General features: G+C 43.2%; 1 protein-coding gene across 1 annotated transcript in view; it reads left to right on the top strand.

Annotated features, from left to right (window-relative positions):
• The window catches only part of REEP5 (receptor accessory protein 5), a 28549-nt gene continuing 11907 nt past the window's right edge, over positions 1-16642 (top strand). Inside the window, exons 1-2 of the mRNA XM_065406034.1 lie at positions 1-266; positions 1125-1218. Coding sequence (XP_065262106.1) covers positions 149-266; positions 1125-1218 — 212 coding nt within the window. The 5' untranslated portion in view covers positions 1-148. The remainder of the gene's footprint in view (positions 267-1124; positions 1219-16642) is intronic.

Here is a 16642-nt window from a genome sequence, read left to right as displayed (position 1 = left end):
TCCTCCTCCTCCTCTCCGCGGCCAGGTTTTCCAGCCAGCACAGCAGGAGCAGCCGCCGCCGCCGCCCCTGCCTCGCAGTGCCAAGGCTGGGCTAAAGGATCTGGGCGTTGCGTGCTCTCCAGCCAGCGGGGAGCCGAGCGGTCTCGCCATGACGGCGTCCATGAGGCAGCGGTTTGATAAGTTTCTCCACGAGAAGAACTGCATGACCAGCCTGCTGGAGAAAATCGAGACCAAGACGGGGGTGAACCGATCCTACATCGCCATCGGTGAGTGAATGCCCCGCCGCCGCCCGGGCTGGGGCTGGGACTGGGACTGGCCGCTGCTGGCCCCTGGGCACGCCCGGCCTGCGGGCAGGAGCTGGGGTCAGTGCCCGTGAGCCCGGGCAGCGGCTCTGCTGGGGAGTGGCCTCCCGGGTCCCTGCTCTGGGTTATGTAACCGGGTTTTGGCGAGGAGGAGGAGGAGGCGTGGGGAAGCCCGGCCGACCAGAGGGGCAATGGAGGAGGAGGAGGTACTGTATGTCTGGGATTGGGTGTTTGCGGCAGCTGAGACAGAGGAGCGACAGCAGCAATGTTGTGCTCTCCGGTTACGCCAGCCCAGCTTCCCCCCTCCCCCTTATTGCAGCCCTGCCTTCTCCTTGGGGCGATTTCTGCTGCATGGAAGCTCCTGAGCCGTATTGTCAATTGCCCCCCTCCCCCCCCCCCCCAAAAAAAAGGCCGCACCGAGAGAAACCCCTTCTCCAGGGATAAACCCTTCCTGGGCGATGGCATCTGGCCCAGCGTATTTGCATGGAACGGGGAGGAGGGGAAAGGGCGAGTTACTCCCAGGAGGTGGAAATTGACTAGCCAGCGCGGCGGACGTGTCTGCGCCTGGACACTCTGCTTCCCGCCCCGATCCGGCATGATGTACCCCTTCAGTGTCACAGGTTAGGAGCTGCTCCCCGGGCTGGCTTGTCGGGGGCGGGCAATAGGCGACTGGGGCTCCATGCAGCAGCGGGGGAGCGAGTGGCTGACTCGATAGCTTGATGTCTTTCCCACCGGTCCAGAGCCATTAAGAAAACGCCCCGTCTATATATAACCGGTTGCTTTCCCCCTGTTTAATGCTCTATCTGCTTTCTCCCTGGGTAGCTATCATTGGCGTGCTGGCCGTGTACCTGGTGATCGGCTATGGAGCATCTCTACTGTGCAACCTGATCGGATTCGCTTATCCTGCCTACATCTCGTAAGTGCCTCAAACGCACCCTCCTGCACAGTGCTATCCCGGAAACAAGCCATCTGAAAGGGGAAGAGGGGAGGGAGCACCTCTCTAGAGAGAGCACTATTCCAATGCTGGATTTTCTCTGTGGGGATAATTTTTTAGGTGATGTTTGTAGCATTTCAAGTTTGTGGTGATTTTATCCTGTTCGTTATTTTCTCCTCTTGTATTCAAATTGTCCGAGTTTGAGACAGTCTGGTGGATGAATGTGCTAGTGAAATGTGCAGATGGTGAAACTTCCCGAGGGCCTTATGTTCACAGCTTGCGAAAACGTTGCCTGTGGCTTTTTAAAAAGACAATGTGTCTATGGATTTCTGACTATGTGAATAGGGTTCCTTGCTACAAGGTGAAACGTTACTCATTGGGTGCTTATTTCTGTAGGATTGTGTTAAGGCTGGCCCTTGGTATAGATTATAGCTGTTATAGATTATGACTTTCAAGTTATAATTTTTCTTAAGTTAAAGACTTGCCACTTTGGAATCATGGTGGGCAGATGTTGTTGTTGCAAAACAACTGAACAATGTTGAGTAAGACCGATGAGTACTGCAAAGTTGAGACTCTGCCCAGAAAGCTAATAAAGAGTTGGAATTTCAGAAACATACGTCAGATCAAATATCAGTTGGATGGGGAGGCAGTGCCTGTGACTTTAAAAAAAATTTCCATGGCTTTTGCCCTTTCTATCATGAATGTTAGCTAGCTTATTTTATTATTTTGAAACTTTGTATTAATGCAAAGTTACAATAAAACATTAACATACTACATCATACATTACTTATTCAGGATCAGCATAATATTCAAATAACTTGGCTAAAGATTCTAGCTTGCTGGCTAGGAGGCTTTCCTCCTTTGAGTATGCTAGAAAGGGTGGCCAAATTTCTAAATACCTATCCTCTTTTTGGTGCTTCTCTTGTGTACATATTTGTTGTGTGAACTTTTCCATTACAAGAACAATCTGTTTTACTATACCTCAGTTCCATAGGAGGAAGGGGTCACATTTTCCAATTTTAGTGGATATTTTTTAAAGATTTTTTTTTTTTAAATTACCTCTGCAAAATCAGTCCTCTAGCTTACACTCTTTATAGTGCCTGTGGCATCGAAGTGCCATACTTCTGAATTTTATCACTCCTTTGAACATTTTTAGTTTATGCTAGTATGTGTAGTCGGTAATGGGAAAACTCACTTGAGTTTTACATGGTTAAAGTGGAAACATGAAAATCTGTCATTTCCCCCTAATACCCTACCAAGAGTTTTTTTTTTTTTGTTTGGTTGTTTTGGTTTTTTTTTCTTCTTTTTTTCCTGCATGTGCTAGATGGTAAGGTATTATGTTAGGCAATCTTAATGCTTAAAAACCTGTTCTTATTATGTTCCAGCTTTTGGTTTTGAAGTGTGATGTCTTAATGAAAGGTTGAATCATATGTTGCATTTGCTTCTAGTGATGAGAGAAATCCAATATTGTAACAATAGTAATTATTTCTAAGACTGATATGGATATTTTAGTTTAGAGTACACTTTGAGATATTCACTAGGGCAGTGATCTAGTGTAAGCATATAACCTAGGCTGTGATAAAACGAACAGCATTGTATAAAGGATCTGAGAATAGATCCATATTTAAGTAGGCCTCCTTGCTCCAAAATGACTTTGCTGTTCAAGAGGCTAGAAGTAACATGTAGGAGCAGCATTTGACAGTAAATGAGAGAGGATTAAAAATATTTTTAAAAATCCACAAGACAATATGGGGAAGCAGTCTGAACTTGTTCTGTAGCAAGGGCAGTCAATCTGGTACCTTTCACAAGCACTACATTAACTTTAAAAATGGAAAAAATCTATTTTCGGTTAGGACAGAATACAATATTGTAAAAGGTCTTGGAAATGTATTCAAAAACTTCTATTTAACTAAATCTGTTCATAAAATGGAACTTTTTCTAACTGTACTAATGCTTTCAAAATCTGATGTTTGCCTTTCACACAATAGTGCTTTTGTTTTAAATATAGTCAGCAGCATTTGTAAGCACACGATCCATGGCCAGCATATGGCCAGCCCCTTTCTAGTTTGCAAGAGAAAATGCAAACTATATTGCAATGTTTGTTCTTCCTCTTGATTATTCTGACATCTTGAAGGTTGGCTCAGCTTCAGGCTGTGACTGGTTTAATGCTACCTTCTTGAAACAACTTATGATCATTATGCTTATGGAAAAGTCTAACAGTATTAAAAATAATTAGATAAGTTCATAGGTCCATCAATGGCTATTAAGCCAAGATGGTCAGGGACACAACCCCATGCTCTGGGTGTCCCTAAACCTCTGAGGGTACAACTACGCTGCACAGTTGGCCCATGCCCGCTGACTTGAGCTTGTAAGGCTTGGGCTAAGGGGCTGTTTGGATTCTGAACTCTGGGCCCTCCCACCTCGCAGGGTCCTAGACCCGTGGCTCCAGTCCAAACCCAAACACCTACAACTCAATTAAACATCCCTTTAGCCCAGGGGTTCTCAAACCGGGGGTTGGGACCCTGGTTGCGAGCTGTCCGCCTCCACCCCAAACACCACTTTGCCTCCAGCATTTGTAATGGTGTTAAATACATAGTGTTTTTAATTAATAAGGCGGGGGGTGTGTTATCTTTATTTTTCTCTTGTTGTTCTCTGTTCATAAAAAAATATGCACATGGCAGCTGTGATTATGGAACATTTTCTATGGCTAGTTGAGTCACATTGTATACTTCACCATCAAGTAATTATATAACATGTGGACAGGGTTTGTTTTTATTGGCTTTTTTTTTTTTTTAACAGCACTCATCACAGTACAGTAACTCCTCACTTAACGTCCTCCCGCTTAATGTTGTTTCGAAGTTATGTTGCTGCTCCATTAGGGAACATACTCGTTTAAAGTTGTGCAATACTCCCTTATAACGTCGTTTGGCTGACTTTTCAAGGGAGCATGCACAAGTTTCTCTTCGCCGCCGCCGCCTCCCTCCCAGCGCTTCCCCGCCGCCAAATAGGTGCTTAGGACTTTCTGGGAGGGAGAGAGCAAGCGAGTGGGCAACCTCACCCCCCCCCCCGGGGCAGGCAGGGCCACCCGGAACGCAGGGGCTGCAAGGCCCTGGGCTAAGGGGGCCTCGGGGCCCTGGGCTAAGGGGGCCTCGGGGCCCTGGCCTGCAGCTCCAAAGCCCCTTTCAGAATGCGGCCCTGCGAGCACGGGCCGGGGGACTCAGGAGGAGCTGGGGCAGCGGCTGGAAAGAAGTGGCACTTTCCCCTTCAAAGCCGGCCGGAGAAAAGTGGCGCTTTGAAGGGGAAAGCGCCGCTTCTCTCCAGCCGCTGGCTGCGCAGCTGCCCCTCCTGAGTCCTCCGGCCTGTGGAGGAGCAGGGGCAGCCGCGCAGCCAACAGCCAGAAAGAAGCGGCGCTTTCCCCTTCAAACCCAACCAGAGAGAAGCGCCGCTGCCCCTGCTCCTCCTGAGTCCTCCGGCTCATGCTCGCAGGTCCGCATTCCGAAAGGGGCTTTAGAGCTGCAGACCAGGGCCCTGGGGCCCCCTTAGCCCAGGGCCCTGCAGCCCTTAAAGCCCCTGCATTCCGGGTGGCCGTGCCTGCCGGGGCAGCTCCCAGAATCGCGGCCATGGGGGTGGTGCCACGCTGTGCAGAGCCACCTGCACACCCCCTGCACCAAACAGGAACTGCCCCAGGTAAGTGCTCTGCACCTCCTGACTGCCCCAGCCCTGAGCCTCCTCCCGCACCTCTACCCTGAGCACCCTCCTGCACCCTAACTCCCTCCCAGACCCTGCACCCCCCGCCCTGAGCCCCAGGGGTAAGCCGGGGCACCTCCCCACCACAGTACAGTACTGTACAGTATATAATGCCTTTTGTCTGCCCCCAAAAAATTTCCTTGGAACCTAACCCCCTGCATTTACATTAAATCTTATGGGAAAATTGGCTTCGTTTAACATCGTTTCACTTAAAGTTGCATTTTTCAGGAACATAACTACAACGTTAAGTGAGGAGTTAGATTCTACAGTAAGTATTTGCATGTATCTTTTGGTATGTAAATATTCTGATATGAGTGCGTGGAGAATGACTACATGTTGGCATCCAAAAACTGATGCTGAGCTTTGTTCAGTGAATCAGAAGAAAGACCTCTTTTTCACATTCTTGCAGAGGCAAAATGGTGGCAAATCAGATATGGTCAGTGGCTTTGGATTTAACGATTTGTTTCCTTCCTTTCTGAATTAGTTAACTTTTTTTCCCTACTTTGTTTTCTTCTATGTAAAGTGAACACAAATGTCTGTGAGGGGTGGGAGGAGTACACAAATTCCCATTTCATGTCGGGTAAGATCGTCTCTTGGGAGAGGCAGATGCTTTGAAAAGTATCTTATGGCTAACCTGTCCACCATCTTGTGTTGTAAGTAAACTTTGAATTGAAAAGTGCTGTGTGTGTACACAGACATCATTGATTGGGGCTACATGCCAAAGCTTAATGTTTTAAAAATTAACTATCCATGAATGTATATATTGCAATATGATACTTTACCCAGTTCACATTTTCACTTTAGGTTCTTTTTAATATTTATTTATTTATTAAAAGATGTTCTGGGGAAAATACTCCATAATATTAGGCTAAATACAGGGAAAAACCTACATTGTTGTGTGTTACAAATACATTTTAACATATGTGCCTTTTAAGTTAGATATTATTGTTTCATGTTGAATGAGTACTTAAAATTCCATACTACAGGGTCTTTTCACTCATCAAAACTTGCCGTAAGGATAAACTGCTCCTTCTTACTAATTTAACGATGCTATCTGATTAATTTTAGTGCATAACTTATTGGATCTTCTTGAGAGCTATGCACATATTTGAGTGTGCTGAATTGTATAACAATATTAGTGAAATCTGCCTTAAAGGTGTTGGATAGGAAAGTCCTGTTCACTAATAACACGCTCTTGGGACACTTGCTGTAGGTAAAACTGAAAGCTGTGGCTCATGTTGGAGGTGGGAGAATAAAGTGAGCTAAATTCAGCATATTGTAACAGGGTCTTAATGTGACTGTTACCAAAGCAGTTAGCTGCATCATTATTAAAATGATTCAGATCTCAGAAGGTGGTGGATGCGGGGGGGGGGGAAAGAATTTTCCCAGTAAAAAAAATTTTTTTTTTTTATAGAACAAAGTGGATTCAAGTTTCATTTTCATGGTATGTCTAGTAACTTGTCTCATTTAAAGTTACATTTAACAAAGTACTCAAGCACACTGCTGCAAAAACATGCTTTCCTTGGCTCCTCGTTCATGGGATGGGCATGCCGCTCATTTGTATTGCTAGCCATGTGGGCTAGAGACCATATCAAGTCCCCGTCTACCCTAACCCAGTCTACACCAAGCAGACTCTGGGAACACACTTAACTGTTAGCGTCTATTTCTAACTTCTGTGATACTAGGATTTTAATATTGGGTGCTTCCTGTGGCAACCACACTCCTTCCTCTTTTTTTTTTTTTTTAATAAACTAACACAGACACGCACAAAGGGACCAACTTAGAATATAGTCAGTTTCAAAATGCAAGTTTGAAAGTAGCTGTGCATTGTCACACAAGTCCCCCTACTAATTTGTATGGTTTTACAATTAACTGTATTTTCCTATTAAGTTTTATCTTCCTTGTTTTTGTGAGTCTTTCACGCAACAGGAGAAATGAGCTATAGAGTGAAAATGAATATAAAGTGTTATCAAATGCACAAAGTAAACTGGGGGGGAGGGGGAATCTATTTTTTCCAGTTAATCTAAAATCACTATAATGGAAAAGAAGTGTTATTTGTAATAATAGCAGGTAACAATTTTCAAGAAGTCTGATTTTTATTTTATTTTAAGTTGGTGATGTTCCTATATGTGTGTTTTGTGTAAGCAATGTTGCCATCAGTGGCCGATTCTCTTTTTTGCTACCTGAGGAAGATTCTTTTTTGTAATGTTTAAACTTATTCCTCTTATGTGATATGATCAAGGACCCAATCCTGCTGTCCTTTGCCACAGAAATTAGAAGCAAACTTATTTCCAGCCAGCTTTAACTCTGAAGAAGGGAATATCCAGACTACTAAAGGAGGGAAGAGGTGAATATTAGAAAACATTTTTGTTGGCAGTGCTTAAATAATGCTGTCAATACTTTTTCCCCTCTCCTATGCATTCCAGACCATTAGTCTGTTAAATGTAGCCCCACTCGTAACCAGTGGTGGTGAACTACCTAACCAAAAAAAAAAGCTATATATAAAAAATAGCTGTGTGTGTAAAATATGCATACACTTAAAAAAAAAAAAATGGAACAGGAAATGTCTTCGGTGATGACTAAGTGATGAGGATCATCTGAAACTTTCTTTTAATGTGCCTTTTTTTTTTTTTTTGTAATTGCTAAGAATAAGGTCATTTGAAGCAGTAAAACTGCCTTACTGCTAATGTCAAAAAGCAGAAAAACATTTGAGTTTAATTAAACTCTGCTGCTTTGGCTTAATTTATGCTATTAATATTTTGATTAAGCTACATTTTTTGCTACATAGGAAGAAAACTAACAAATACCCATGTAATGAGAGGCAGCATAGTCTAGTGACTGAGATTAGGGGTTGAGAACCAGAAACTTGAGTTCTAATTCCAGCATTGTCACTGGAGCCTTGAGCAAATCACTTTAGCCATTTTGTCTCCATTTTCTCCATCTCTAAATGGGTATACTTTTCCTATACCCAGGGGTATTGTGGCAACCGTTCAGCATTTTGAAAATGTAAAGCATTTATATAAGTGCTAAGAATTAGAGCAATGAGTTTCTTCAACCTCTCTTTTCTCCCTCTTTCCAAATCTGGTGGGGAACACTATTTACTTTTTTCCATATAACTTTTCTCATAAATCGCCAAATGAAAAGTGGCCCATTGTGTCTCCATTGCTGATAATGAGATGAGAAAATGTGCTTGAAGAATTTGATTCTGAATTTAAATGTGAAAGGAAAGCTGCCAAATCTTGTTTTCAGAAATGTTTTAATTTCTACCATTTTCCCCAACCTACACTCTAGGTTTTTAATGAGGGTTAAAACATTGAACAGTATATATCAACTTGATGCATGCTCTTCAGAGTCAGGTCCTCTCAACCTATTTGCCATTTGAATTTCTGAGTCTTATGTCTTAGGATTTTTTGATTGTTTTTGAACAAATCACTGTATCTGGTGGTTAGATAAGTCACAAGTTTTCTTTTAAAGTTAGGTATATTCTAAGGTTGCAGTAATGGTAGGAAAATTTAGAATTGCTCTTTATCTTCACATTTCAAGTGGCTCCTCATCCTTTCACAGGAAACTGAAGAGAAGCTCTCTTCAATCAGCTTATAACTGACACAGATATTATATATATTTTTATGGATTGCTGATCAGTTTGGGGGACATGTCAAATCTGGCTTTTATTTTTCTCCTCCTGTTTTCACTATATATACACCTCTACCCTGATATAACGCTGTCCTCGGGAGCCAAACAATCTTATCGCGTTATAGGTGAAACCGCGTTACCTCGAACTTGCTTTGATCCGCCGGAGTGTGCAGGCCCCTCCGCATCCCCCCTGGGGCACTGCTTTACCGCGTTCTATCCGAATTTGTGTTCTATCGGGTCGCGTTATATCGGGGTAGAGGTATATATAAATGTGTGCGTCTCATTATGTAGTGCTTTTTTATATATCAAGTGGGCCAGATACTCAGCTAGTGTAAACTGGTGTGTAGCTCCACTGATGCTGGTAGAGTTACCTTGATTTACATCAGCTGAAGTTCCGGCTCAGTATATTCCTAAAGTGCCTTTGATCCTTAATGATCTCAGAGTGCTTCACAAGCCACGTATGCAGCATTGCCAACCCCAAACATTCAAAAATTATGAGTTCGGCACCAAAAATTAGGAGACTTTTTAATTAAAAAACAAAAAACAAAAAACAAAAAAAAAAACCACCCTGGGGGTTTTTAGTTGACTTCTGGTTTTTGAGATTTTAGGGTACAATTTAGTTACATCTTCAGGCTTTTCTCCATAGCTGAGAGCTAAAACCATACTTTATCTATTTGTGTCCAGCAGTTGTGGCTTCAAGTACAATATATCGAATATCGTGAGACTCACAATACAAATATGAGAGTTGGCAATGCTGCACCAGCCCAATGAAAATGCAGCCTTCCTCTGGGTTGAGAGCACCAATGAGAATATGCTAGTATCAGGAGGGAAAATTTTGGCCAAGGACTGCAGGGCAGTCTCCTACTCTTAAGAAAATAAAAATGTTAGGGAATCTTTGTCACTGTCCAAAGCTGCAGCAAAAACCTTATTTAAAAAAAAAAAAAAGTTTTCCACGAAAGACTACTACGTAGTTGAGTCCTTGCAGTTTACTATCTAACTTCAGACAGATGAAGGGCTGAGTAGGCCAGGCAGGAATTTGAATCCAGGAGTCTATTAAGTCTTCTAAATCTGAAGATTTAGACACTAATCCATCCCTCTGATTGAATCTGGTATTTCTGTGATTATTGGAACATAAGAATGGCCAAACTGGGTCAACAGTCCAACTAGTCCAGTGGTCTCCAACCTTTTTATGCCCAAGATAACTTTTTGAATTTAAAGGCAACCCAGGATTTACCCCACCCTGCTCACTCCATTCCCCCCTTCGCCCTGTCGCTTGCTCTCCCCCACTCTCTCTCACTTTCACCGGGTTAGGGTAGGGGATTGAGGTTCGGGAGGGGATGCAGGTTATGGGCTGGGGCCGAGGGGTTTGCAGTGTGGGAGAGGGCTCTGGCTGAGCCTGGTGCAGGAGGGGGGTGAGGGATGCAAGCTCTGGGAGGGAGTTTGGGTGCAGGAGGGGGCTCCGGGCTGGAGCAGTGTGTTGGGTGCAGGTGGGGTACGAGGTGTTGGCTCTGGGAGGGGTGGCAGGGCTGGGGCAGAGTGTTGGGGGGGCAAGAGGGGGTTTGGGGTGCTGGCTCCGGGAGGGGGCTCAGGGCTGGGGCGTGGCTTCCTGCGCTGCTCCTCTCTGCAAGCACCACCCCCGCAACTCCCATTGGCCACAGCTCCCCATTTCCGGCCAATGGGAGCTGCGGGGGCAATGCTTGCAGGCAGGAGCAGTACGCAGAGGGAGACCCCTGCCCACGGGGCCATGCTGGCCACTTGCAGGAGCGGTGTGGGGCCAGGGCAGGCAGGGAGCAAGCCTTAGCGGCAGCTCTGCTGCACCACCGGAGATCGCGATGGACTGGGAGATCCTCTAGGATCAACCGGTTAGTGACCACTGAACTAGTCCAATATCCTATCTTCCGACAGTGGCTCATGCCAGATGCTTCAGAGGGAATGAACAGAACAATGCAATTTATCAAGTGATCCATCCCCTGTTGTCCCATCCCAGCTTTTGGCAGTCAGAGGTTTAGGGACACCCAGAGCATGGGGTTACATCCCTGACCATCTTAAGTAATAGCCATTGATGGACCTACCCTCTGTGAATTTATCTAATTCTTTTTTGAACCCAGTTAGACTTTTGGCCTTCAACATCCCCTGGCAATGAGTTCCACAGGTTGACTGTGCGTTGTGTGAAGAAGTACTTCCTTATGTTGGTTTTAAACCTATTGCCTATTAATTTCCTAGGATGAAAGGGTAAATAGCACTTACTTTCTTCACACCATTCATGATTTTATAGACCTCTATCACATCCCCCCTCTTAGTAGCCCTCATTTCTAAGCTGAACAGTCCCACTCTTTTTAAGCTCTCATATGGAAGCAGTTACATAACCCTAAACATTTTTGTTGCTCTTTTCTGTGGTTTTTTGAATTTTAATGTATCTCTTTTTGAAATGGGGTGACCAGAACTGTATGCAGTTTCCAAGATGTGGGCATATTATAGATTTATATAGTGGCATTATGATATTATCTGTCTTATTATCTATCCCTTTCCTGACATTAAAATACACCTTTTGCAATTAAATATAAACTTTTGGTCAAGAATGATTACACCAATTAATGATAACCTCAAGGTATTACATTTTGTCATGGTTAATTAAGAAGGTGCAAATGCTTTGCCAAGAACTAGATCTGAAAACTTCATAGGCCAACTGCCCCTTCTAGCATGACTTACACTAAACTTTTTCATTTATATAAATATGTCCATACTTGACAAATAAAGGTAATTCTTCTGCTGAATCACAATAAATACAACTGTTAAATATGTTGATATTGGTGTCATTGTTATTGTCGCTCATTTTTTGTAGCCATAATATGGCACAAGCTGACGAGAAAATGTGTAACCTTTTACTTTCCTATATTTGTTAGTTTTCATTTGATTGCAAGGGGAAGAGAAGTGTGTTTTTTAATTATGGTTGCACAAATTAAGACTGATTCTTTGGGGGAGGGCAGCAGCAGGGGCACCAGAGCCCTCCCAAAAATGGGAGGGGGCCAGAGGCTACTGTTCCACTCGGAGCCGTAGCCCGGCCATGATAAGAGCCGCGCAGGCAGCTGTGGGGAGCCGCAGCGGACACTTCACCTGCCCGCGGTGTGGGAGACCCGAGCAATTCCTGGCCCATGTCCCAGGCCCCTTGTTCCGTTAAGTTAATGATAGCTTTAGCACCGAGATCAATGATACAGGACTGGCCCATTTTAGAATCTAAGGAACATATGTGGCGGAAATGAAGTTACTGAATATCTGACTATAAACACACATACTCTTTTGCTTGTGAATAAAATAAGCCTTTGCAGGCAGAGAGGAAGTCTGAAACATTGGGTTTCAGATGGTTAGCAAGTGGTTTCTCATGCAGTGTGTTTCTATTGGAAGGATGAAACACTTGATTTTTGGCCCCATAGCAAAATAACTGTTCTCACTGCATTCCTGACTCAACATACCTACCAACATCTTGAGGCAAAACAAATTACTTTTCATGTAAATAAACTGAATTGGGCCTTGCCAAAATAGGGATCTGCTCTGATTCTAGTGATCGGTGTAGACAAGTAACTGCTCTTTGCATTAATATAGCTTATGCTAGGGTTTCAAGGAAGGGTAGACTCCACCACTGCAAGTGGTGTCTTTGCCTGCCAATGCTAAAGGTTGCACCAGGACAGCTAAGTCACTGGCTGGAGTTAAGGCAAATCACCATTCTAGACAAGGCCTTTGACTGGCTGCTGATGGAGCAGGAGCCCACAGTTTAGTGGAAGGGAGAGGAGCTGCCATGTACACCTGCATTATTGGAACCCACAGCTGCACAGGGAGAGAAGCTGGAAGCCTCTGCACCATTGTCAAGCCTCCCAGTTAGTTAATATCTGCCTCTCCAAATACTTCCAACCCCTTTCTCCATGAATTAATATGCTGCTCCCCCCACCTGGGGTGAGAGTAACTTAAAGGACTAACCGGTACGCTGGAGTCCTGAGCGGGGGCGTGGCCTCAACCGGAAGAGGCGGGGCCTTTCAATATTAAAAGGCCCTGGGGCTCCGGCTGTGGCTGGGAGCCCCAGGGCTTTTTAATCACCCCAGAGCTACCAGCTGCAGAGGCAGCTGGGAGCCCCGGGGCTCAGGGGTGAATTAAAGGGCCTGGGACTCCGGCCGCCACAGAGCTCCGGGCCCTTTAAATCACCGCAGGAGCCCTGCCGCTGCTACCCCGGGGCGGCAGGGCTTGGGCTAGGGCTGGGGTAGCAGCGGGGTGGCTCAGGCAGTAATTTAAAGGGCCCGGGGCTCCGCCGCTGAGAGTGGATGGGTAGGAGTTGTGTGTGTGGTTTCAGAAGGGGTGGGGAAAGAATAGTCCTTCAGGTTTTTCTTTTTTTTAACAAAAAAGGAAGATCTGCAAAATTCATGTTTTCAAAACAAATATATCAGTAACTACAAACACACAATACTCTATTGAGTGTGGTGGAATGCAAGTTCATTATTGCATAAGGAGTCTGTACCACGTATTAAAGGGTCCCCACTAAATAGCAAACTTAAGTATGCAGGAGTCTATAGATGCTGGCTGTTTTCTATCCCTATGCCTTTTAAAGCCTTTCTATCCATGGCTATGTCTACACTTAAACCACGGCAGCTATGCTGCTATAGCACTTCAGTGTAGACACTACAGTGATAGGATGGGTTCTCCCATTGCTGTTAATCCACCTCCCCAAGAAGCTGTAGTTAGGTTGAAAGAAGAATTCTTCCATTAACCTAGCGCTGTCTACATTGGGGATTAAATTGGTTTAACTACTTTGTTCAGGGGTGTGGATTTTTCACACCACTGAGATGTAGCTGGGTCAGCTTAACTTTTTAGTGTAGACCTGGCCTAAGATTGTGTATATTTGTATATTTTAACCAATATACTTTGTGGGGGAGGGTGTTTCTTCTCTTCCTGGTTGTAAAGATACTCAGTAAAATGTTTGTCACTTGAGAAGGAAAGTGGGAACAGATATAAACGCTTCCATTTCTCTCCCCTCCAAATTAAAGTAGTATTCCAGGTTCTTCTTAGTTCTCATTAGTTAACTAATGGTGCTGCTAGGAAAGTGTTTACTTTACTTACTGGTGGAAAAGCCCGTGTTTGGCACCACTTGAAATGTGTTCGCAATAGTGTCTGTATTCTTTTATTGACCGTTTTTTTTCCTGTGTGACTTCATTTTCCTTGCTCTTTATATATTGATACAAAATAGCTTTTGTTTTAAAACTGATAGTATATATACCACTTTATTGTGTTCTCTTCTGCACTAATTGGACTGGTGACATAAAATACTGAAAACAAAAATCCCGTAGTATTCATCGTGGAAAAGAGCAATGGAGAAAGTGGTATATTCCCTAGTTGCTTAATTCTGCACATCTGTAATGCTTTATTTACATGAGTGATCTGGTGTGCACTGTAAATTCTAAGGTTTTCCCATTTCCCATGACACTTACAGTAACAGCTTTTGGCATCTCTCAATTGCTGGACTCCATCCTTTAACAATAAGCAAAAGAATTTAAAAGGGTATACAAATGCATAATACGCATAAAGGGAAGTGTGTATGGATTGCTAACCCTAATTAGAGTAATAATTAGTAGCATCACAGCTTCAGAAAGAACGTTTTAGTCTTTCCCTGCCAAATAGCTGAATCTTGTCAAAAGGAATCTGGTAATTTTAAAATTTTCTGGCTTAGTTAATTCACTTAAAATCGGAAGATGCTTACAGTAACTCTTCTTAATTAGCTGGTTGCAGAAAAGGTGAGCACTATTGGTTTAGAATTCTGTTTGACTAATTTCATGACACAGACAATCCAATAGAGCTGACTCTCTCAGGCTCAAAGAGAGAGTAGCTTCCTTTTGTAGCATTTCTTCTATTGGACGTTCATGGATTTTAAAATAAATGTAGCCGTGGGATGTTCACGATCCAATATGCTCGAAACTGCCTCTTGTATCAGAAAATGCTGTTGAGGAGGAACACGTTTCTGTAGGCACCATTGTCCCCTCTGATGTGCCATAATCACAGGAGTTTTAAAATAAATCCCGTACAGTATACTATATAGACATGATATAAAACTTTTTTTGAACAGTTCAATCTCCAGACAATGATTTGCACTGTTATTTGATCACACATCAGTATTACAGATGCTTTTGGGTTGGGGTGGGACTGTGACTTTTTTTAGGTTTTAATTAAAAATATAAAGCTATACCATGTGATTTTTAGGTATTTCCTTCCCTTTTCAATTCTAAGAACATTAGTTTAGTAGGTCTCAATGCTAGAGCTATCATAAATTACATGTTATCTGTTCTTTCCAGGGCTGGCTCCAGGCACCAGCACAGCAAGCAGGTTTTTGGGGCGGCCAACGGAAAGGGGCGGCAATTCGGCGGCGGGTCCCTCTCGGAGGGAAGGACCTGCCGCCAAATTGCCACCGAAGAATGAAGCGGCGGTGGTAGAGCTGCCGCCGATCGTGTCTGCTTTTTTTTTTTTGCCGCTTGGGGTTGCAAAAACGCTGGAGCCGGCCCTGGTTCTTTCAGTATACAAATAACATTGCAACAAAGATGTCTCTGTAAAATAACCTACCTTTAAAATTTGCATACTAAAATTGCTCTAGTGCCAGTGTCTCACAGTCTGACTTCATCTGTAATTTATATTCCTGTCACTTGTTAAGGCAGATGGCATGCTGAATATTATATTTTTAGATTCATGATTTAAGATAAAAATGAAATGTTCTTGGGTCTTTTGTACAGTACATGATAAGGTCTCTCTCAAGTTAGTTGGAGACCACTGTCCTGTTGCAATGTGATATACTATTGCAGTATAAATACTGAAGTTCAGTAAAAATATGTTCAGAAATAAATATTGAAGAGAAAGTGGAGATTGTACTGAAACAACTTATTTCTATAAAAATAATCAAAGTACCCAAACTACTCTAGCTGCAATAAAGTTATTAGTTCTTGGTTCATCACTATTACAATCTGATTTTTCAGTGAATAGATTATCTGGGCATTAGCCCTTGTGAACATCTCATTTGTTCCATGTGCATTTTCATACTTGACATATTCATTCTTCAGTACACATCTTTCATATTAGTAGTATATTGTTTGGGTTGAATCTACAAAGAAAATCTAGACTCCCTTGCTTGTACTGCTGTTGATAACCAGATAAAAATTTCATTTCACTTGTTATGGATGCAAAACAAGTCTACGCTCACACAAACTGCACAGGAATATTAGCGTTAGCACATTATTTCCAAACTTCTGAAACTTTTTCATTACTAATGCTCTATAGAACCACGTTAACTAAAGTTTGGTTGTTTTTAAACAAACAGGAAAATCACACGTGCACATGACTGAAGGGCTAGAAATGTATTGAAGGTTCCATAAACAACTTAATTCTGATCCTCTGTCTCTGCCCAGGGGTTCACTGTAGGTCAGAACCACATTAAGGCAAATATATAAAAATTAATTTGGGGGGGTGAAAATTTTCACTTTTTCCAAACAAAGGACTTTTTTTGACAAATTCATTCAGAAACTCTGAGGCAGCTCTAGTGTCCATATAATACATATAAATATACTTTTTGGATGAAACCAGAAAGCAATGGTGTGGTTTTTTGTTTGTTGTTTTGTTTTGTTTTGTTTTTTTTAGTCCCTCACCCTTTCAGGTAAAATGGAAAAACTGTTTTGACACTGGAGCTCAGCCTGAGTTCCAGTCTGTGGGGTTGTATGTGATAGATGATATTGTTCTGCAGATTTTTGTTTCTAGTGTGTAAGCTTGCGGCCAATACTGGAAGTGTGGATGAAGCATCTTAGTTTGGTATGGTAGTTTGGTATAAGGGGGCTGTGGCTGGATAGGTAGAAGTATAAATAATCCTCAGTTCCACTAGTGCCATTATATACTTGATCACCAACGATCAACTTGAAAGACTGTTTCTCCACCTTTCTTCATGTGTGAGAAGAGGTGCTGGGGAACTGTGACTGCGAGGGAGGGAGGGGAGTGGAGCAGAAGAGGAGGG

This window comes from Emys orbicularis, chromosome 6 (genome assembly GCF_028017835.1).
Source record: "Emys orbicularis isolate rEmyOrb1 chromosome 6, rEmyOrb1.hap1, whole genome shotgun sequence".
In the NCBI taxonomy this organism is placed as follows: domain Eukaryota; kingdom Metazoa; phylum Chordata; order Testudines; family Emydidae; genus Emys; species Emys orbicularis.
This window is presented reverse-complemented; position numbering and strand designations above follow the sequence as displayed.